We start from the raw sequence: 22,736 nt of genomic DNA on the forward strand, positions 1-22,736 counted from the left end.
TACTCTTTCTTCAGGCTTCAGATCAAGGTTTGGGGCCTCTGCAATGCCATCTTCTTAACATTCCCAGTTGGAATCAATTCCTTGTTCCTCTATGCTCCCCTCTTCCTTTTCTTGAACTTCAATTACAGGGATTACTTCGTTCTGCTTTGTAATTGATTTGTTGACATGTTGGCCTGCTTTCTTCATTTTAGACATGTCTGCAACACTCAGAGCTGTGCTTTGCGTGGTGGGGAGGAGGCTGGGGTGCTCAGAGGAGCAGACTTCAGCTTTGGTTTCTTGTCCTTCATCTCTCCAGGTGTTTGATAGCCGTCCTGTTCTGCATGTATGTTTGAAGGTGAGACCAGCCCTCTTTAGTGTTTATTCCTCCTGTGAGTTAGCTGAGTGGAATTGCTTTATACCTTGCCCAAAAGCCAGTCTCCAGAATCTGTGCTATCAGGTAGTCTAGAAAAGACCATGGATATGTTTTTCCATACTAGTTGGATGACAAGAGAAACCAATTTTCCTATGAGTTTGAAAACTTAGAAATAGGATGAGTGGCTTCAGGAGCAGTAGTCACTCCCTGCCATTCCTTCCCAGGCAACAGAAAGGAAGGAGGAGTGGGTGATTGGTCTTTTTAAAGCCCATGTGTGTGAGCTGGTGTTCTGGTATCTGCTGAACTCCTCTGCCGGGGGATATCCCAGATTAGCCCTAGATTTGATGGTAAACCCATCAAATCTTTGATAGCTTAAGAGCTAAAGAACACTATAGGGAGAATGCTTCTAGCCCCACTCTTGACAGTTCCTTCTAGCGGATGGTGCCCCATTCTCATTATCTTCTGGCTTCTCTCTTCCTCTTTACTCGCTCCACCCTGGTGCCATTATGGGAGATGGGTGAGAAGGGGGAGTCATTTACCTGATTGGTAAATTGGGCAAGTGGTCATGTGCTTTCTCAGCTCTACCCAGTTCTTTCCTCTTGAGAGTAAGGTGTCCTCGGGGAGCTGGGGTTCCCCTCTGTTCCTCTGTGCCCTCATTCTCAAGCTGAGCAACACCCCTGTGAATTGACTGTGTCTGGGGTAGGTAAGTCTGCCTAATTGTGGGGCTTAGTTAGCAGGCTCATTTAGCTTTTGCGTTAAGCTACATTCTCCAAATTAACCTTTTGGACCCTTTCCAATTTATTTTTTATATATAAAAATAAGAAAAGAAACCCCCTGGTCTGGGAAATGTTATGCTGCCTTAGGCAGGGGCCTTTCAGGTAAAAGACCTCAGCTAGAGGTCATCACCAATGTATCTCTTCTCTTCTTCAGTACGGGCGTCTCTTTGTGGAAGCATTTCTGAAGCAGTGTATGCCTCTCCTAGACTTCAGTTTTAGAAAACATCGGGTAAGAACTGAGAACAGAGAGCAAAGACATGCTCTGTACAGTTGTTCAGAAGATACGTCCACGGCGATTCCTGGGCTGGCATGGGGGTGGTCCCCTTGCCCAAGTTCTGGGCCACAGATCTGCTTAGGTACTTCTCGTCACTTCAGCTATCCCCAGAGATGCCCATGTAGGACTGAATATTCCGTAGTACATCCGCCTTCCTACTTCTCCTCCAGATTTGAGGATGGTTGTTCTTTTTAGCTTGATTTTATTGTGCTGCTGCAGTCCCAGGACCTCACATATTAGTGTGTCATTTGCTTATTCCTGTGTGCTTCTCTAAGTCTGGTCTTGGGAATTTAAAAACAAAAACAAACGAAAAAAACCTCATTTGTGTCGTAAACTCTTGTTATAATGGACAGTCTTGAGAGTTTTTTACCCAAGTGGGATCCAAGACTAGAGTAGTGAAATAAGAATAGAAACAGGGACTCCCCTGGCAGTCCAGTGGTGAAGACTCTGCGCTTCCACTGTAGGGGGTGCAGGTTCCATCCCTGGTCGGGGAACTAAGGTCCCGCGTGCCCCACAGTGCAGCCAAAAATTTTAATTTAAAAATAAAAAGAACAGAAACAGAGATGATTATTTCTTACACATACTTAGCAAGTTGAACTTTGCAAAACACTCTCACAATATTTGGCTGGTCCCTCATAACTCAGAAAGATAAAGGGGAGGATAGCCAGTGATCACTCCTCCTCCTATTTGAGGGCCAAATTAAGCCAAATTTTGCTAGGCCAAATTGTCTAGCATAATATTGAAAAATTGTGAATCACTATGGTGTACACCTGAAACTTATATAATATTGTAAATCAACTATACCTCAATTTTAAAAAAAGAAGAGATGATTATCCATATACAGCTGGAACCTGCAGGTCTGATCCTCTTTGGAACCCTTGGTTGCAAGAATATCTTGCATATAAAATGAAATGAGAACGTTTCATATGGCACTTACGAATGTTGTTGGTTATAGGAAGATGTTCTGAGTTTACTGGAAACCTTCCAGTTGAATACAAGGCTGCTTCATCACCTGTGTGGGCATTCCAAGGTAAGATGGAAAGCAGGTCACACCACCAGCCCACCTGTTGGTTTAATCTGTGGTTGTGATTTCGGAGATCCATGGGCTCCAGTGCCTTCGTCCTTTTTTACCCCTCTGAAGCCTTTATTTCTGGGACTATGTCTGTCCAAAGGCAGTTTATTCAGAGTGGTCAAATCCTCAGTTGCTGGCAGAGATTGGGTAATCATCTAGAGGGGAATTTCTGCATCTGAAATTTGACTCAAACTCCATAGCCCTGTTTCCTCCAGGAGCTCTTCTTTGGTGAGAGAATGTTGGTGGATGTGTAACTGCTACAAAGTACTCTGGGCAGTAGGAATATTATGTAAGTGATGACTCTGCTGGAGACAAGAGGTAGTTCTAAAAGCAGCTGTTTTTCGAGCTTTTCAGCTGTACTGTTTACTTGTCAAGGAACACATCTGTCTCTGTGAGAACATTTTAGCATTAAAGGACTTTTCCACTTGAAGCCTGGAGTTGAGCCAGTCATTTTTTGTGTGAAGGAACACAGAACCATGGAGTTCTGCAGTCACTGGCAAGCCCAGTTCCTGTTGTTCAGTTCCTCCCCTGGTTCTAACTTTTTAAGATGCTGAACAGTGGAATTTTATAAGGACTCCTGCAGCTAAACAGGGATACTCTCTGTTGTTTAGTATCAGTAGAATATACATTCAAGAATATTTTATGTAAATTCATTGATAATTGATCAATAAGAGGTTATGAAGAGGAACCGTGAGGTGTTGGTGGTATGTCTTCTAGGCTCTTTTAGCTTGAAGGACAGCTGCCATTCTCTTCGGGATACTCTGCCGGACTACTGCTCTTTGATGGAACATGTCTCTGGCCTGTACTGGCAGGGCATATGGTCTTGTTCAGTGTTCAAGGTGTCAGGAATTCAAAAGTTTCTGTATAGGAAATGTGAAAGCATGATGATTAAACCCAGATGAGTTGGATGCATTTGTTTCCATTCAGATTCACCAGGACACGAAACTCACCAGACATGTGCCTTTGCTCAAAAAGACCCTGGAGCTGTTAGTTTGCAGAGTGAAAGCCATGCTCATCCTCAACAATTGCAGAGAGGCTTTTTGGCTGGGCAATCTCAAAAACCGGGACTTGCAGGTAAGCCTGAGATCCCGCCAGTAATAATCTCCTACTCCCTTTCTTTGTGAGAGCATTGGAAAGTATCTAAGGGAGGTCACCTAAGCCCCACTCTCTCAATACTCAGAACTGCTTTTCTCAAATCTGTGACTGTTGAGCTCTTAACATTAGGGTACATTGCCTTTGGGCCCTGGTTGCAGGTTGCACTCCTCATCCCAGGCAGCGAAGGCACCAAAACATACCATTGATATAAACAAGGCCTCAGACATAGAGGAGCAGATCAGGAAAACCTCTTTCCATAGCTAGAGGGATACCTTTAAGCCCTACTGTGGGTAGATTTAGAATATTTTTGTATATGGAAAAACTTTGTTTAGTTATTTTTGTTTTTTCCCCCTAAAACCAGTCTGTCTTGTTCCTGAAATTATTCTCTGGCTAATTTTAACAAATGAGCATTTCTTAGTTCTTTCAATTGTCTGACTGACTGGCTGAAATCTTGTGTTGCTTATACTACTACTTTGGAGTTACAGCATTTTTCAAATACAGTCCAAGCCCTCCTCATTCATGCTTACAACATCTGAGTTTTAAAATCTTATATATGAAAAGAATAGCTCCCCAGAGAATTAGCTTCCTTTCTTCCCCTCCATTCTTGTTTCCATGAGAAAATTGAAGCTCAGCAAAGTTAAGTAACTTATCATTCAGCCATAGGTGAGTGGAGCAAGGGTTTGAGTCCAAACAGTCCTGATCCAGATTTGATGTTCTTAAACCATTTTAGTATACCATCCTTTAGCCTCTACATGGCCATTTGTGATTGGTGTGTTGGTGTTCATGCTCACATACCTTAAGGTATTTGGGAAACTTTAGAACCATATTCAGCATTACCTGAAAGAGTCACCAATACAGTCTGGCCTTGTAAAACTAGTATGATATTAGAATACAATGATGAACCATTTGTAAAACTACATATTGTATCAGAGCCACAAGCATCTTAGAAATCTTGGGTTGATTATCACTTCTCTAGATGCTGGATCACAGGTTGGTGTCCATGTTTGACCATATTTGAATGACTGAATATCTTTCTTTGCCTTGTCTATAAACTAAGCCTTTCTCCCCTTGAGACCCCAAATGTGATCATTATAACCCACTGTTTGTCCTGGCCCATTCACATTCAGGGTGAAGAGATTATATCCCAGAATTCCCAGGAGAGCGCAGCAGATGAGAGTGAGGATGATGCGTCATCTCAGGTCTCCAAGAGCAAAGGAACAGAGGTATGTCTGTAAAAGGCACCAGAGTGGCATTGATGGTAGGGAGTGCAGAACTTTCCCTGCTTGATTTTATAATCAGATACTTCTACGCCCATCTCCATTTCCTCCAAAAAAGCTTCTGTGCTTATGTGACTTCTGGGGGGGCCAGAAAAAAAAAACAACCCACACAATATTATAATCACTCAATATTTTAATCACAACTTGAGTATCTGGAGTTGTTTGTAGCATATGTTATAGAGTTGAAAATTCCTTTCCATTATAGCCTCCTGAATTCATACGAAACCATTTTAGAGGGGAGATAAGAAGAGGTCAGAGTGTTCTCTAAGTGTTGAGAAGAATGAGTTAAACCATTTAAACATGTGTTTGAATATCTAAAATAGAAATGTGAAAGCTAAAGCACAGAATCAAAAGCTGCTACCACTGAGGACTAAAGTAAGAGTAGGAGCCCTTATGCTCTTTTGGGCTACTACCAATGCTTTTGAGACTTTAAAGAAAACTAAAGAAAAATGTATATATTTATAAAAGTTTGTTACAATTCAGGTGGGTTATAGATACAGAGAAGCTGAGATTTAAGAACCGCTGCTGTGGATACAATTTGTAATGCAATTTGAGGCTGATGTGTAAGGATCATTTAGTATGAAAAATTCTTTTATTACATGGTCCTCTGTTTTATTTGTATAGAATATCTCCACCTTGTTCTCATAAAAAAGTTTTATGGCTTTTTTTTCCCCTATAAATTTATTTATTTATTTATTTTTGGCTGTGTTGGGTCTTTGTTGCTGCATGCGGGCTTTCGCTAGTTGCGGCGAGCGGGGCCTACTCTTTGTTGCGGAGCACGGGCGTCAGTAGTTGCGGCACGCGGGCTTAGTTGCTCCGCGGCATGTGGGATCTTCCCAGACCAGGGCTCGAATCCGTGTCCCCTGCATTGGCAGGTGGATTCTTAACCACTGCGCCACCAGGGGAGTCCCCATAAAAAAGTTTTGAGGCAGACGATATCCTATTAGTTTGGTGCTTTGTCATAAGCAAGCCTCCCAGATTAGATTTTACAAACCAGAGAGAATTTTACTCTGGATTCCTATTGGATTTTGAATTTAACTAACATTTCATTCTATATTGAATGCCCGTTTTGTTCCTATGTCACACACATGCAGTAGAGCTGGAGGGCCGTGGCTTATTTACAAATCATGCATATTTGGTTGGGTTGCAGAATGGCGTAAGTCAGTATCAAAACGGCTCCCTCCATCGTCTTGGCTTAGAGGCCATGATACCAGAATGGGGGAGCCTCTGATTCATTCTCAAAAGAATGGTTTAAAACCTATCATTGGTTTTAACAACGATACAATACAGTCAGGTATGCTGTGGGAGCGGTGTTGCAAGTCATGGCGTCGCCCGGATGACCTAAAATATTTAATTATCCTTTGCCTCTTAGGACAGTGGAGAAGATGAAGCAAGTGATGGAGCAAAGAAGCAAGAGAGTGATGAGAGTGATGATGACTGATTAGACCACAGAAAGATACTCCCTCCCCATCTCTGCCAGCTGCTTACCCTTTTGTGTTCAGGGTTTCACATCTGCTCTCTGCCTTTCTAACTGGAAGCATCCTATTTTGTCCTTAAAGAAGGGGCTTTATTGAATCAACTTAATTGTGGATTTCACAGGTTGTCTACCAACATCAAAGACCGTGGCTCAGAATTCGAATGTAGTGTTACTTACCAATTTAGGCGAACATGGCAGTGCTGTGCTGCAGAGTAGGCATGATTCTGAGCTTCAGGAGCTAGTTTTGAAACTCTGGATTTATTCTAGAATTTAGGCTTGTACCAGTTTTACAAATAAATTCTGTTTTAAGTTCTACCTCAGCTACCTCATTCCTCTTTTCGAATTTCCTTCATAGATGGAACTGAATTGGTGTTTGTGCAGAGAAATAATGGAGACTGGTACACCACATCAGTTCTACCAATTACAATCATATGTTCGCTATTACAAGGATCCTCTTATTTGAGACGAGAAGATATTTGTGATCTTTTTTGGAGGAGTGACGAACTTCTTTCAATGCCCAAAGAAAGTCGAATGTTTGGCTGCTTTTTAAGTTTTTGGTGGTCATGTAGATATGATAAAGGAGAAAAAGGCAGCATCAAATTCATGTTAACTTTGCATATGTAATTTTTATTTTATTTCCACATTATTCTGAGTTATACCTATAATCTAGTTACAACAGTGCTATAAAATTACTTGTAGTTTATTAAAAATAGAACATTAGGAGTACATTTCAGCTAAAATGGGGAACTCTCATGTCTTCTGCCAGAAAGCCCAGTTTCAGTGCTGCTACCAAGTTCTTTTTTGCCAGGCTGTAAATATTAATTAATATTTGTTTTATTTCTACCCACTTTTGTACTCTCTGGTAGTATTAGGGTGTGGCTGGTTAGGTTTTTATGTTGTCTTTTTGGTGGGGGAGGTTATTTGTTTTTGTTTTTTTAAATTAATCGTTGACCCACATATAGATTTTTGACCCCTTCATCCTCATGTACATAGAAATCCATAATCTCCTTCCTTGACACTCTTTGTTTCCCCAACTCATTGTGGTCTTCAGTGTTGAAAAGAGTTCACAGTAGGCTCATTGGTTTATGTGGTTTGTTTAATGGTTCTTTATCACATGTACATGTCAATGCTAGTTTGACTCTAAATGGTTGTTCAGCTTTACAATGGAAATGTTCTCCCTTGCTCTGTTACTGGCCCATTTTTGGACGGGAAGAGAGGAGGGGGGCTCCGGATCGTCACTGCTTGACTGAAAAGCAAGATGGCTGGGGCAAACACAGTTTCCTTTACACGGAAAAGTCTATGTAAGCTTCAGGCACATAGCAGAAGGCGTGGTGTGAGGAATGGGGATCAGATGGGGACACTTTACTTGGAGTGTTGCAAGGCAAAGGTGCACTTCTTGTACGTCGCATACAGCAAGAGGATGGAGCGCAGCATCTGTTTGCACATGGTCACTGTCATCTGAATCTGAGGCTCCTTAAGTCCAGTGGGCCACTGGTGCTCCCGGCTGATGATTTTGCAAAAGGCTGACTTGTCTGAAACTCTGAAGGTCCCGGTCCACTTTGGCGGCTGAGCCGTGATGACCCTGCCAAAGACAGAATCCACTCCATTGAGGCAGACAGGCTGGGGCTTCCTGACCAGCCCTTTCTTGTTGTTCATGGTTCGGAGCTCTGACGTGCGGCAGGGCAACTTGGGACTCACCCCAGGCTCCAGGAATGGACTGTCTAGAACTAGAGTGACCTCTTGGAAGCACAGCTGCACTTCAAGATCAGAAGGGGTGTGGGGGAAGCAGGGGCAAGCCCTAAAGGGGTGCTTGGAAGAAGGTGTAGGTGTTGTATGCCGCAGCCATTGGAAGCTCTCATCCAGTGGGGTCCATGGTGACCAGAGCTGGTATCCTGCCATTGACAGTCCTAGAGGAGAGGAATCAGAACATGGAATTTTCCTAGCATGCTTTTGGCAAAGGCATGGCTGTTTAAATTCACATCTCTGTCTCATTATTGACTTTAACTTACTCTGTAGTTCTCATGAAAAGATTCCAGTAGATGTTAGGATACTAGTAATTCTATAAAGGGCAGTAGAGGATAGTGACAAGTATTGAATCTGGCAACTGCTGTGTGTACTTTATTAAACCTTATCACCAGCCTCTGAAGGTAGGTTTTTACCCATTTTACAGATGAGGAAATAGATTTGTCCAAAATGGAGCGTCCCTGTTAAGCATTAGGATCTGTGCTGTGTTGACAACTGCTGAAGTCAGAATCTATGCCTCTCAGGTGGCAGAAGCTGCTGGCATTTCATGATGAGACATTATTTGTGGATGGATGCTCAGAAAGGTGTGTCTTGCCAAATATTTGTGACTCTAAATCCCATGTATTTATACCGTTGGTTCTCAAAGTATGATTCTGGGACTAGAACCATGACACTCATCTGGGAATGTGGCAGAAATGCAGATTCTTGGGCCCTACCTGAGACCTATAGAATCAGAAACTCTGGGGGGAAGGGCCCTGCATTCTGCATTTAAACAAACCCTCCAGGGGAGTCTGATGTACCTTGTAGTTTGAGAACTTCTTATGCTGTTCCTTTAAGGAACTTCAGCTTTTACTATTCTTAATTATGGAGACAGTTTGCTCTTGGCCCTAAAAACCTCTTTTCTGACACAAGGGAGCAGCTCTCTCAGGGCCCTGAGGTACTTATATACCACCTCAGAGGAATTATACCAGGCTGGGAGGGAAAAAAGTTCCAAAGGCCAGTCTTTTAAAGTTTTTAAAAGATTTTTCTGGTTCTTCTATGTGTGTTTTGTTTTTGTTTTTTTCTTATCTATGAAAGACCCACTGGTTAAGAACTTGATTTTTTCCCCCCCCCTTTGGAGATAAAGGAAAGGGCTGGGAGGATGTTGCTAACTCAAAATTTATCCAAGTAGAATTCGGACTTTCCGTTTTTCTACTTTAAAATTGCCAGTATATAAAGGATTTCACTGAATTCAAGAGAAGCTAACATTTTTTGAGCACCCACCTATTATGTTAAGGGGCATAGCATATCCCTTTTCTTTCCAGTCAAGTGTATTTCTCTGCCCCTTCTCTAGTCTCCCTCAAAGGTAGCAGCAGATCTGATCCCATCCCATCCAGTAATTGCCCAGGAAATACTGTGAAAAGTTTGACACCTCCACCATAGTTTGTGAGAGAGTAAGTTTCATTTTTAAAGGGAATTGTTAGTGACCTTTCATACCAGAAGACCTGCCCCTGACAGTGGTTAGTAGAAAGAAGACTTGTTGATTTCCTCCAACTGGTATGTTTCTCCTGATCTATGCAGGCCCTTGTGCATACTGTTCAAATATCTGGGCTGCCTTCCGATGAGAAATTGACACCCAAGGGATAGTTATCTATTCCAAACAGCCTGTGGAAGGCTTCTGGTGCTTGATATTATGACCCTAGGAGCATACATCCAGGATCAGGGCTGCTGTGGTACACCACCAAGGCAAGGTGCGGGTGGAGGGCGTTAACACCTCTGAGCATATGACCAAAAAAAGAAAAATCCCAGGAGCCTTTCCTCGCTTGTCTCCTAAGAGGAAATAGGGCCAGAGGGAAAAGGCTTTATCACATGTCCAGCCTAAATATTTGGCAGAACCAACATGGGATGAAAGAGGGCCTCTGACCCCAGGTCTTTCCACCACTTTCACACAGCGTTCAAATAAAGATAGTTCACCCCCCACGCCTACCACCCAGAAGTCACCGTCATCCACTCCAGGAGGGGTTGAATCTAGGAAGTCTGTTCAAGCTGCTCTGATAGCTCCCAGATAGGGAACACCTGGTTCTAGCCCAAAAGGCTTCCCCTTCGTACCATTCCTCACATGCCAAGGAACCCAGTCCCTCCATTTCCCCACCTGGGAAAGGGGAAGGCAGCGTCAAAGTGCAGCTGAGGTCCTCTTGAACTGTGAACTGCGATCCCGATCCCGAGGGGCTGGAGCTGCCCTGAGTGAGGGAGGCTCCCCCTCCCAGCCGGAAGAGGGGCTTGTCCCCCGGGGGCCCGGCCCCTACCCGGGGCGGGGGCCAGACGGCTCTGGCCGAGGCAGAGGTGGCAGTGGGAGCCCGGTCCCGGTCCCACCATCCGGGCTGGGGGCTCACCTGCTGAACTCCGCGGGCCGCACGCTCCAGAGTGGCGGCCGCTGTTCCCGGGCCGCATCTTTTCTCCACCCGGCGCCTGGCAACCGCCTTTGTGACCCAGGACCATGGGGGAGCCCGAGCCGCAGGGGAGTGGGGGAGGGGGCCTCGAGGCGCCCCAGCTAGGAGCCCCCACCTGATTGGAACACCTGGTCCAGGACTCAGCCTTCAGGAGCGCTGTTTGGAATCCCCGTCCTCTCTGTTCCCCTCCATCTCCTCCCCGCCTCGCCCCAGCGGTGTGCCTTTGATCTGGTCAGAGAGCACAACGCGCCCACTTCAAAGACTGTGGCCAGGAACCTGCATAAATGTCCCGGGAGCTGTAGTTAGTGTTAAAATGTAAGCTCTACTCTTTAAACCCTGTTCTGGGTATTCGGGCTGAGTTACCCAGAATTCTGAAGGCCTTTGTTGCTGCGTTGAAATGATCCCAATGCGGGGGCACAGAATTTATACGTGCTCGCCTGTCAAGAGCAAACAAAGATATGTGTCTCCTTGACTTCCCAACCAAAAACTTTGCTTTCTGTTAAACCTCAAGAAGGAAGATTCTGTCCCATTCTCACAAAGCTGAAAAAACTGACACTTTCACCTTAGTAAAGGAGTGATCTGACTACTTTTAAACCCCACTGCAAACAACTACTCTGGAAGGCTGGGGAAAGAGAGGTCTACCCAGCTGACTCCTATATCCGCAGTGCCTATCACAGTGCCTGGCAGGGTGCAGTATTTGTAGGAGGAATTAACTAACGGCCCACCTGCCCTTCCCTTATATACCCAGAAATTGCCCTTGCACTTTGTGAACCGTAGAACACAGCACAAACAAGAGTGGTCACCTTTTGCCTGGCTCTTTGGGTGAAGCTGAAGGGGAAAGACTGGGGCCCAGGGATGGGGTCAGGCTGAGATCCTGGTTTGGAAGATGAGATAGTCTTGAGGGACTTGTCAAGAATTGTCAAATGTCCACTGTGTGTGTGTGTGTGTGTGTGTGTGTGTGTGTGTACATGCGTGTGTGCGTGCATGCGCGTGCATGTGTATCCATGTGGAAGGAGAGATGAGTGGAGAGAGTTGGAGGTGGAGAGAGGGGCAGAGAATGATGAGTCTTGGAAAAGACTAAAATGATTTTTTTTTTTAATATTTATTTTGGCTGCACCGGGTCTTAGTTGCGGCACTCGGGATCTTCATTGCGGCATGCAGACTCTTAGTTGCAGCATGCATGCGTGATCTAGTTCCCCCACCAGGGATTGAACCCGGGCTCCCTGCATTGGGAGCGCAGAGTCTTACCCACTGAACCACCGGGGAAGTCCCCTGAGATGATTTTGAATTGCAACTTTTTTTCACCCAGTAAGTTTATTTTTATTTTCCTCTTGAATAAAAGAGACACTTGTTATTTAAAAAGCAAACAAAACAGTAGTTTTTATTGCACAGTTGTGTTTTTTAAATGAAAGTCTCCCAAAGCAGAATTGTATGATTAAGAATTGTTGGATAGAGAAGGCTTCATGCTGTTATGACAATCTGCACCACGGTCCTCTGTCTAATCTGCCCAACATTAAGGGATGTATTCCTGGAGGTACCATATGCCATCACCTCCAAGTCTGATACTCCACCTCCATGGCTACCGTACATGTATAGAAAGCCAGAATCTCCCATACTTCATATTATTGATGATCTACAACATCAGTTTGGTCTGTATCATGCAACACAACATTGTGGTTGCACCATCCAGGGATTCTCGTGACAACAGCCGCATTTGCTCTGCTGAGAGCCCATATAATGTTTTTTACAGTAGCCAGCAACATTGCCACACTGCACACACTACACCTATAGCCATGCAAATAATGGTCCAAGTACACATGACTGCAAAGGCAACTCAAATGACCACACAATGCAATCAAAACATTTCTTCAAGAATTTGATTTCATGCTGATTGTTATACCTGGAGTCACTGACAAGATCCCCAAGTTCTGTGAAGCGTGTGACAGACTCAAGGACAGGGACCTGTCTCCCTTATGCTGAGGCATTCTATCACCCGGAAGCACTCCTTGCTGCACCAAGAGCATTCCTGAAGCTTGCCTGTGCAGCCCTGCATCACGCATTGGGAACAATTCCTACAAAGAAGAACTACCACATTGGCAAACCCATAACTGGAGGACTGAATGGCAGAGAGCCTTCTGGATGCCTGGGTTTGATATTTAGGATCGATATTTATTATTATTTTAGAAACCATTTACATGAAAATGTAGGAGAGCTCAGATGGACTTTAACCTGTTCTCAGAGTGGTACAGTGAAAAGATAATGGAGTCTGGAATCAGCTGGTGAAGGTCCACTACTTAATTGGCTCTGTGACCCTGAACTTCAGTTCTCTCATCTGTAAAATGGGAAACCTCTTCCTCACTTCCTTCCACAGGGTTTGTGAGGATCCAGTGAGGTAACAGCTATTAAAGCAGCATTATAGGGGCTTCCCTGGTGGCGCAGTGGTTGAGAATCTGCCTGCCAATGCAGGGGACGTGGGTTCAAGCCCTGGTCCGGGAAGATCCCACATGCAGCGGAGCAACTAAGCCCGTGCTCCACAACTACTGAGCCTTTGCTCTAGAGCCTGTGAGCCACAACTACTGAGCCCGCGTGCTGCAACTACTGAAGCCCGCGCGCCTAGAGCCCATGCTCTGCAACGAGAGAAGCCACCGCAATGAGAAGCCCGCGCACCACAAAGAAGAGTAAGCCCCCGCTCGCCACAACTAGAGAAAGCCTGCGTGAAGCAACGAAGACCCAACACAGCCAAAAATAAATTAAATAAATAAATTTATTTTAAAAAAAGCAGCATTATAGCTTATAAGATCTTCTACCAGAGTACAGGACTGTTAGTAATGTTTTCTTCCCAGCTACTGATAGAAGAAATCTGACTCTTCAACATCACTTTTTAAAAAATAAAAGGCATTTACCGTACAAACCAGATTGTAAATATTCCCTGAAACAAAAATAAAATTGCCCATAATTCCACTACCTTAACAAACCAGGTATTGACATTTTTTGGTATATCCTTCTTGTCCTCGAGCAGACATAATTTTTGCATAGTTGCAATTAAAAAAAAAAACATGCATTTTGTTTTCCCTTTCATTTATCATCTCTGTTGTGCTGCCACAGTTTTTCATAATTAGCATTTATATGACTGCATAATATTGCTCTAAGTGGCCATACCAATGTTTAGTCATTCCCCAACCGTTGAGATTTATATTTTAAAAACACGTAATGCCTCAAAGAACACCTTTGTGCATAAAGTGTTTTTTCTTTTTCAATAATTTTGTTAATACCTAGGTTAAAAAGTTTGAAAATTTTTACAGCTCTTGATAACAATTTACAAATTTCCTTCTGAAGGGTTTGTGCCAGTTTACAGTGTGAGCAGCTATTTACGAGTTTACCAATTTCCCCTCAGCCTCTTCAACACTGAGTATTATCGTTAAAAAAAAAATAACGTTTTGTTCATTTGATAATTGTAAGGTGGGACATCATGTTGTGTTGTTAAAAGGCATTTTAAAAATGATTTGCATTTAATGTGGTTTAATTGGCTATGCCCAGCTTATTGTGGACACAGACCGCAGGCTTAGTTTGGAGCACCGGAGGGAAGGGGTGATGCGGGCCCATGCTCCCCCGTCAACGAGCGTAACCGCCAGAGACAGAGGTGGTGGTGGCGGCGGAGGCGCGGGGGTGGTTGGACTTTGGCGCGTGCGCACTCCATTCTTCTCCCCGGCCTGGAGGCGACGGTCTTCAGGGGCGTGGGAGCAGCGCGAAGAGGCCAGTGAGGACGTGACAATGCGCAGGCGCACCACAAGGCCCGTGGATTCGTGGGTGCCCCGGGACCGGTGTGGGCTGGCGGCGCAGGCGCACTGACGGCCTGGAGGGTCGAGGCGCCTGCGCAGTCACGCTTCCTTAGGCTGCAGCCATGGCGGGGCAAGAGGATCCAGTGCAGCGGGAGATTCACCAGGACTGGGCGAACCGGGAGTACATTGAGGTCATCACCAGCAGCATCAAGAAAATCGCAGACTTTCTCAACTCGTTCGGTCAGCGGGCGAGCAGGGGGAGGCTGGGAGGAGGGAGGCCCGCTGAGGGAGGGCGCTGAGAAGCTTTGAAGGGGACTCGGGGAGCCTTGGGCTCCTGCTGGTTTTCGCTTCCTCCTTCAGGCCGCACCTTCCCCCTCTCGCCCTGACCCCCGGCCTCCACTGGGCGGTCCCTGTGGGGTGTTCCTGCCCCACGCTGAGCTCATCGGCTTCCTTGCCTTCACCCCGGATCCATTAACAAGTCTTTCCTTTTCCCGGACACGTCAGGCAGCCCCATCCATCGTCTGCTTCCTTTCTTCTCTTCAGTCGCCTCCCTTCTTCCTCTGTGCTTCGCTTCCAGTCCCCACTTGGCGCTCGGAACGCAGCATGGCTGTGTCACTGCTTGGTAAAGACCCTAGACGGTTGCCCATTTCCTTCCGGATCGAGTCGAAACCCTTGAGCTCCGAGCCTCTTAGTCGCCCCTCCGGCCCCTCCTGTGGGTTCCTTCCTGTCTCCGCGCGCGCTGTGCTGAGTGGCAGCAGATGAAGGCAGAGTACGGTCCACATCGCGTCAGGCCGTGGACATCTCTGCATTGCTAGTCTCTAGCCGACAGTGGGTGTTCTGTCTGCTTCTAGTAAAATCTTTCCTAGGCCTGCTCGTGACAGTTTTAAATTCTCTCCGCATTGTTCTTCTGGACGGCAGGCCCCTGGCAGAGACCTCCTACCTCATGTTCTCCAAGTGTTTCTTTGAGAGAACTGAGCGCTGGGTAGACTTTCTATGTCATCACAGGTGTGGGGATGACGTCTAGTGATCTTTTTCCAACTGGTGTGCTTCAGGTCCCCTCTTTCAGCAACATTAAGCGATTAAGATTAAGGAGGGGACACCGATGTATTAAAAAAGATTTCAAAAGGAATTATTTTCTAGCTAGAGAACTGACAAGTCCTAAGGAGTATAAAGGTGACAGGGCAAGAGTCTTGTCAGAAAGCATCAGCAAGAGAAACTAGAGCTGAGTACAAGACTCTCTCTCAGGTTCTGTGGGGGACACAGAATAAGAACCATTTCCTGCATTTAAAGAATTTCTGCCTTGAAGATGAAATAAGGACAACTTCAGAACAAAGCAGAACATTGCTTTTGTCTTAATATATTCACATACAGTGTGACTGGGTGTGATGGATTTCCTCACTCAGGGAATGAGGGTGAAGGTAGTGTTAATGAGAGATGAGAATAGTATAAATTATACGTCAGTGATACAAATTCACACATATAACTTAGTATAGAGGTTGTAGTAGGGAATGGTAGTCAAGAAGTCATAGATCTCATGTATCCTGAAATAATTTTTTAAGTTCTATGCAAACTATTTTGATTTTAGTTCTCCTAATTGTCTCTCCTGCTTCCTTAGAGAGCTAAACTATTATTGGGGGTTCTTTAGGGCATTCTTTACTCATAACATTACCTCAGAAGCAGAGCCAGATAAGAGAAAACAAAATGTTCCATGCTCCAGGTGGGATGGAGTGATGACAGGATCACAGCTTTGACACTTTGGCTTAGTCTGGAGAGGCAGTGGAAAGTAGTTGGACAGATAACTGACGTGGAGAGTTTTTACTTTTTTTATTTTTTTTAATTTATTTTATTTTATTTTATTTTTGAGAGTTTTTACTTTTAAAACCAGAAGCAAAAGGCTTCATTTATCTGGTAGGAGTTAGTATCTGATATATAGACACAGAATATCCAAACAGAGTATTAAGAATGTCAGTTCAGTAAATAAAGCATCTAAAATAACAAGTTAAACTGGTGCTGTTGTTCAAAATTTAAAAGTGATCTAGCATCTCACTTCCCCCAGTTTGGATCCAGATAATGTAATAACTTCGTTTCTGAGCACAGAATCATATTAATAAGCATATAATAAACATACATTTATCTCTGACATAAAACTTCTTGACATATTACTGAAGTTTTAGTGGGTGAGTCTTGGAACTAACTGAAAATTGAAGAGTTTGAGCTTAGGATTGCGGAGGAGAAATGTCTCTTTTCTTGCTGTATAAGCAAGGAAATACCTGTTGTGATATTTTAGCAACTGCGTGTGAGTTCCATTTTATGATCAGATAGAGAATAAAGACTTTTTTTTTTTTTTCTTCAAAATTTCCAGCAAGTCCTAGACCAAGGAAATAGACGCATAGGATTCCGTTCTTCAGGAGCTGGAAGAAATGGCTTCCCATGGCTTAGGCCATTATTCTCCTTTAAGGTGAGGGTAATGGCCTAATGTTTGGAGTAATTACTAGGTGGTTTTTGAAGATTTTAGAAAGTGGATATAGTTCTTTTAAAGAAAAGAACAATTAATTACAAGTAAGAACAATTAGGAAGCACGATTAAAAGTTAAAGCAATTTGTCTTAGCAGTTAGGTATACCTGAGGCAAGTTCCTGAAGATTGACGATATCACGATACAAGAGTTTAGACAAAGACCACCAGGCTGGGAAACTGGATAAATCATAAGGATAGACTTGAGTGTGTTGTCTTGGCATTGGATGACTCAGGATGAGTGAGTGTGGGATGTATTTTCCCTTTCTAAGCCCTTAGCATGACTCCTCAGTTCTGACGTTTATCTGGGGGGGGCTTTGTATTGTGTTTATAATGTGATTTGGTGGTGCAAAGATTTAGCAGGTGTTTACTTTGAGGAGGCATCTATAGCTTTTTGAAAATGGCAGCAGACCTATAATTCTCACCCTGACCACAGAGAGGTTGTATAGGGCATGTGCTTTGGGGAGGGACCTGTTTTTCCAGGATACCTAATGATTCTGAACAGCTTTTACCCTGTGATTCCAGCTGGTGTGAGTAGAATTTTGATCTCTTTGTGGTTTACCCTTTCAGTGTTGGAGGACCACCTGAACCTGAAGACACACAGATCATGATGGAGCACTAACATCCTAACACTGGGCCTATTCTGTACTTTGAATTGATTAAGTTTCTAAAAATAGATTGTTACAGATGACAGCTTTTTATTTTTACACCTTTTTTTCTGACTCTAAAGCTAATATGTTCAGAGAAATGTAACAAAAAAAAAATAGAGAATGAGGCTACTTTTACATCTCAATTCTTATACTTAGCCAACAAATACAGCTTGCCTCTTGTGACTCCAGCTGTGTGTCAGATGCTCTGAGAAAGGGATAAATAAGAATAAATGGACATAGCCACTCCTAGGAAGTTTATAATTTTGTTGGAGAAATAAGACCTTAAGAGAAAGACAGTGTTGATTTTTGTAGGCTAAGGTTACATGCAGTAAGAGTTCACAGAAGTTGTCTGGTAACTGGCATTTGTTAGCGGTGGTAATGTATGCACACCATCAAGCACCCTGATGAGGACAACTGGCTTTTTCTATTACAGTCTGGTGATAATGTACATATAAATGCATTGTGGTTTCAAATTTGTCCAGCTGCCGCATGGTTTCCCAGCGTTTTGTTTGAATCGGTATGTATTTAATGGTATCTGAAATATGACTGAAGTTTCTAGAGTTCAACATTTTAAATTTTCAACAGTGCTTATCCATGCAGGCCAGTAACATAGTGCTGTTCTTGGATTCTGATTCGTCACCAGATTGACAGAGCTAGGACAGAACAGCCATCCAGGAAGGAAGCCTCCCTCTCACCACCCTGCCCCTTCATTTTGGCAGACGTTTTTATGGGAAAAGACAGGTTGTCGGTGATAACATTCATGCTGTTACTGAATAGCATACACGATGTGCCTTTGAGCTTCTAAAAACCAGGCTGAAAAGAGATTAGGTCCTGTTGGGCAGTCCTAGCAGTGGCAGTGTATCCGGGAAAAGGAGGGTGCTGAGGTGCTTCTACTCAAGCTTGACCTGGGAATTAGAAGTAGCAGCACTAGCAGATTAAAAACAAAAACAAAAAAACAAGGTTAAAAAGAAGAGCGAACAATGTCTGGAATAGGCAAATCCTTATAGAAGAGGGAGAATTATATCCATTCAGCAAAGACCTCTCAGAGGTCCACTTTGAACTGACTTGAAGGAGAATGTTTAAAAGGGCAAGACGAGTAAGATTTGGACTTGATGAAATGAAAGTCAAGGCAAGATCAGGGTGTGCAAGATTTGTTAAATTGGGTGCTGAAGCGCTTTTGCATAACATCCAGGGAAGAGGTGAAAAGGAGGGGTGTGAGCTAAGTGTTAGATCACTGGGTGGGAGAGTGTCTCAGAGAGCGGATATTTTAAACTTCAGAAGTGAGGATTATTGAGAGATGCCTGAAGAACAGTTCTGGGAGGAGTATGGGAGTAATTAGCATGCCTGGAAACCTTTTTCTCCCGGATGTTGAGAACAGTTGGAGGAAGAGTAGCCAAGTGATTTGTGTCAGAGAAGTTTGCAGGGGGAAAGGTATTTTAGGGCAAATCTAGGTTTCCTTTTGGGTGAGGTGGTAAAAGAGATTGGAAAACGTAGGGGAAGAAAAGGAATTTTTTGCAGATGAAAGGTGGGATCCACAGGGTATTTGATGTTCTCCAAGTTTTCTCTTGTTCTGAAAGGTCTGTGCAGGTGCTGATGGGACATCAGGCGCCCTTAGAGCAGCAGCAGTGAGCTGGCTTCCATGAGCTCAGAAACAACACACCTTCCCTCCTCCTCAGGGTCTGCTGCTTCCTTGGCCTCTGCTTTTCTTCCCTGTTGAGATTATTTTCTTCCTCTTGTCATTTCCCCTCTCTTGAAACTCTTGGTTTGCTCATTAGCAAATGGCCATCTGTACAGCCTTGCTGTATTAGTTTTCTCTTTTCTATTGCTGCCATAACAGATTACCACAAATATAGCGGCTTAAACCACATACTTTATTATCTTACAGTTGTGTAGATCAGAAGTCCAACACTGGTTCTCTGGGCTGAAATCACAGTGTCAGCAGGGCTGGAAGCTCTAGAAGAGGAGCTGCTTCCTTTCCCGTAGGTTGTTGGCAGAATTCAGTTTCTTGCAGCTGTAAGACTTAAGGTCCCTGTTTCCTTGCTGGCTGTCAGCTAAGGACCACGCCCAGCTTCTAAAGGTCACTTGCATCCCTTGGTTTATGGCCACCTCCCTCCATCTTCAAAGCCAACAGTGGCAGGTTGAGTCCCTCTCACACTTCGAATCTCTTCTTCCACCTTTCTTCTGCCTTTCTCTTTTCCATTTATGGATTTGTGATTAGATGGGCCCCATCTGGATAATCCAAGATCTCACGGTCCTTAACTTCAATCACATGTGCAAAGTCCCTTTGCCTGTAGGATACATATTCACAGGTTCTGGGGATTAGAACGGGGACATCTTGCGGGGGGCGGGGCGGCATTATTCTCTGCCTGCCACATTTGGTAGGAAGTTAGGCAGATCCTCTCTTAGCAGCTGTGCTCCTAAGATACTTCTCACCTTATCCTCCCACTGCCTTGTTTTGCCCACTCGCTCTTCTTATCTGTGCTCTGCATGATATATCATTCCTCCTCTTCATCTTAGGGGCTGTGTGTGTGTTTGTGTCTGGAATGGCATTAATCCTGAACGTCAGTCTTCTTTTACCAGATATGTCTTGTCGTTCAAGACTCGCAACACTAAACGAGAAATTGACAGCTCTTGAACGGAGAATAGAGTACATTGAAGCAAGGGTGAGTATGACGGGCAAGGGCCTTCCTCATGAGGCAGGCATGGCTGTGCAAGAGAGAATGCACATTTCCACTCGTTGCTGAAAAAACCTGGTAGCAGAAACAGGCTTAGAGAAGTTAACTACCTTGCCTGAATTTAAACCAGCTTTCTGGGACTCTGGAGCTGTCATCTTTTCTACCACTCCCAACTACCTAGGATAGAAAATAAGATTTTTTTTTTAGACCCCTCTAATGCTTTTGAATTTATCTGATTGTCAATTTTCCTTTGACAGGTGACAAAAGGTGAGACCCTCACCTAGAACTGTGCCATGCTGCTGCTGGGAAGTTGCTTTCACAGAACGCAGACCCTCGTGGGAAAGGCCCCAGCAGCCTTCAGCTCCTTCCTCTCTCCTTAAAGAGCAACAGGGCTTATTCTTGTTTTTCTTTTTTTCAAAAATGTGGCCTTTGGGCTCTGCCATGTACACCCAGCATTGTGATGTGGCGTGTGGGGAGGAGTCCAGGGGAACTCTCAGAAACAACATTGTGGCGTGTGGGGAGGAGTCCAGGGGAACTCTCAGAAACAACATTAGGCATTTTACCTCTTCAGTGACACTTTGTAGCACTACTGTCAACATGTTTGAGGCGCTAAGAGCCAAAAGCTGGGCCTCTGTCAAGGTCCTCCCCACCTCTCTCTTTCTCTCTCTCTCAGCCTTTCCTTGCAGCTCTCATTGCCTCTGCATTGATTCTATAAACGGTCTTTGTCTCCTCCCCACCTTTGGCCGGGGGTCAGAAGCAGTCCTGGCTGAGGTGCCCTGGCGAGGTGGCTGCCAGAGAATGTTGTTGCTAACCCACCAGTTTCTTGTCCTTTTGGGGAGGTCAAGTCCAGGCCCCCACTTGGCTTGAAAAGGGACATTTTCAGAGTTTTCTTTCTCTCACTTGGGGTGTCTTTATCTCTCATATTTCCCTAATAAACTCCTCAACTTTATCTGACTGCTGTGATTGTGGTGGGGAGAGGAGCTAGAGGTGGGGCTCACATATTCCACAGAAATCTGATGTGTGGGATTCTTATTCTAACAGCAAACTTTCAGATGTAGCTGTTTGGTCAAACCCTAGGTGGCTTGCCAGCTGGAGCCCCCATATTTGGACTTTGCGCTAATTCATCCTGGGAATCGTTTGGTCATTCAGTGGACATTTACCAAGTACTTAGTATGTAGGCACTTTATGCTCCAATAAAATATACAGTGTTGAATCAGGCGTGATGCTTACAGTCTATTGAAATACCAGCATCTACACAATTTAACGGCAATCCAGGGCAGACAATTAGTTTTATAAGGTACAAGCTAAATGTCTACTTCTTTTTGAAAAGCAAATCATTTAAACAGAAGAGTCTAAAACTTTTCATTCTAGCATCAAAGCCTGCTATAAACTTGTGCCAACCCACTCCTAAAGGCTTAACCCCCATTTAGAATTTTCACTTTAGTCATGTAGAAGTCATTTCTCCCTATTCAAATCTTACTTGCCACTCAAGGTCTAGCTTAAGCTGAACCTCCTCCATAAAGTTTTCCTAACTTTACTTTTCATTCAGTACTGCCCTGTTCCTTTTCTCGGTCCCTCCCATCCTGCCATGCTAATACTGCACTTCAGCCCTGGGTTTGATCTTGTTCTCTGCCTTAGTGTCTGCATCGTACAGTATACATCAGTGCCTTTGCCTGTGTTGCTCAGCTGGGTACCTTGCAAAAGGCAGGTAGTCAGTAAATAGCAATTGAACTGACTGGGCAGAGCTCAAGCTGCTTTGCATTGTCACATCTGAGCTTAGATCCGTGCTTAGACCTTTGGAAGACCATTTTAAGTAGTACCTTAATTTAAAAATGTGGTATTACAATGGAGGCAATACTGACCTCCTTTACTTTGGTAAGTGCTGTTTTCAACATTATTGAGCTCATCTGAGGTGATTTAACAGTCGCTTGAATTCATTATTCATAATATCTTCCCTATCCTTTCTGAGATAAATAAGTACTTGTAAAGTTCAAGTTTTAGATTATCTGGTGCTCTGCAGTCAGTTTAACAGATACTTACTAAGTTCCTACTATGTGTGAGGACTATAACAAGATAGTAATAGAGGCAAAAGTGATGATAATCTATAGAAGCCGGAAAAACCCTTCCTTAGATGACGTGAAAATGATAAATTTTTTTATGGTCCTATAGACATTCTGTTAATTTGTTGATATCAAAGTAATATTTCTAAAAAAGTTAGTGCCCTAAATACCATGTTGCTAGTGGTAAGCTGCTGGTTGTAAGGAGAGCAACTGGCATGGGAACCAGTGAGCCTTACCTCCTCCAGTAGAGGTAACAACTCCTGCTTACCTGGCACTTTGAGGTGTCAGAGTGCTTTCCTGTGTAACTGTCAATACCCCCTTTATAAAATGACCCTCAGCTCGCTCACGGATATGTAACTAGTATTGTCTGTAACTTATTGAGTGTTAACCACATGCTAGATGTGCTAAGTGCTTTGTGTACTCTATTTCATTTAGTCCTCAAGCCCTAAGAAGTAGGCGTTCTTACCTCCATGCAGTTCTTTAGAGAGGCTGAAACTTGTCCAGAGTCATACAAAGTAAGCAAAGGTGCTGGACTTTGGACCTAGACCTGCCTGCCTCAGACTGC

At 44.1% G+C, this 22,736-nt stretch overlaps 3 protein-coding genes across 11 annotated transcripts in view; 2 read left to right on the forward strand and 1 right to left on the reverse strand.

Moving 5' to 3' along the window:
• The window catches only part of FANCD2 (FA complementation group D2), an 89,716-nt gene extending 83,078 nt beyond the window's left edge, over positions 1-6,638 (forward strand). For all 9 annotated transcript variants that reach the window (XM_059940301.1, XM_059940302.1, XM_059940300.1 and 6 more), the window contains 6 exons: positions 296-334; positions 1,283-1,357; positions 2,358-2,432; positions 3,402-3,548; positions 4,697-4,792; positions 6,219-6,638. In XM_059940301.1, the coding sequence (XP_059796284.1) occupies positions 296-334; positions 1,283-1,357; positions 2,358-2,432; positions 3,402-3,548; positions 4,697-4,792; positions 6,219-6,287 (501 nt within the window). In that variant the 3' untranslated portion in view covers positions 6,288-6,638. The remainder of the gene's footprint in view (positions 1-295; positions 335-1,282; positions 1,358-2,357; positions 2,433-3,401; positions 3,549-4,696; positions 4,793-6,218) is intronic.
• Positions 6,639-7,685: 1,047 nt separating this feature from the next.
• Positions 7,686-8,222, reverse strand: FANCD2OS (FANCD2 opposite strand). The gene has a single exon (XM_059937731.1). It carries the CDS (start codon positions 8,220-8,222, stop codon positions 7,686-7,688), a length of 537 nt encoding a protein of 178 aa, XP_059793714.1.
• A 6,109-nt stretch (positions 8,223-14,331) lies between these two features.
• BRK1 (BRICK1 subunit of SCAR/WAVE actin nucleating complex) lies at positions 14,332-21,324 on the forward strand. The gene is made up of 3 exons (XM_059940365.1): positions 14,332-14,514; positions 20,017-20,099; positions 20,369-21,324. Exons 1-3 carry the CDS (start codon positions 14,397-14,399, stop codon positions 20,393-20,395), a joined length of 228 nt encoding a protein of 75 aa, XP_059796348.1. The 5' UTR covers positions 14,332-14,396; the 3' UTR covers positions 20,396-21,324.
• The last annotated feature ends 1,412 nt before the right edge of the window (positions 21,325-22,736 follow it).

This window comes from Balaenoptera ricei, chromosome 11 (genome assembly GCF_028023285.1).
Source record: "Balaenoptera ricei isolate mBalRic1 chromosome 11, mBalRic1.hap2, whole genome shotgun sequence".
NCBI classification, from domain to species: Eukaryota; Metazoa; Chordata; class Mammalia; order Artiodactyla; family Balaenopteridae; genus Balaenoptera; species Balaenoptera ricei.

Excerpts from the sequence above, each read along its gene's own strand:
- BRK1 (XM_059940365.1), top strand. The coding sequence starts at position 14,397 with ATGGCGGGGCAAGAGGATCCAGTGCAGCGGGAGATTCACCAGGACTGG. Across the intron at positions 14,515-20,016 it reads AGACTTTCTCAACTCGTTCG|ATATGTCTTGTCGTTCAAGA; the intron begins GTCAGCGGGCGA and ends TTCTTTTACCAG. Across the intron at positions 20,100-20,368 it reads TAGAGTACATTGAAGCAAGG|GTGACAAAAGGTGAGACCCT; the intron begins GTGAGTATGACG and ends TTCCTTTGACAG.
- FANCD2OS (XM_059937731.1), bottom strand. The coding sequence starts at position 8,222 with ATGGCAGGATACCAGCTCTGGTCACCATGGACCCCACTGGATGAGAGC.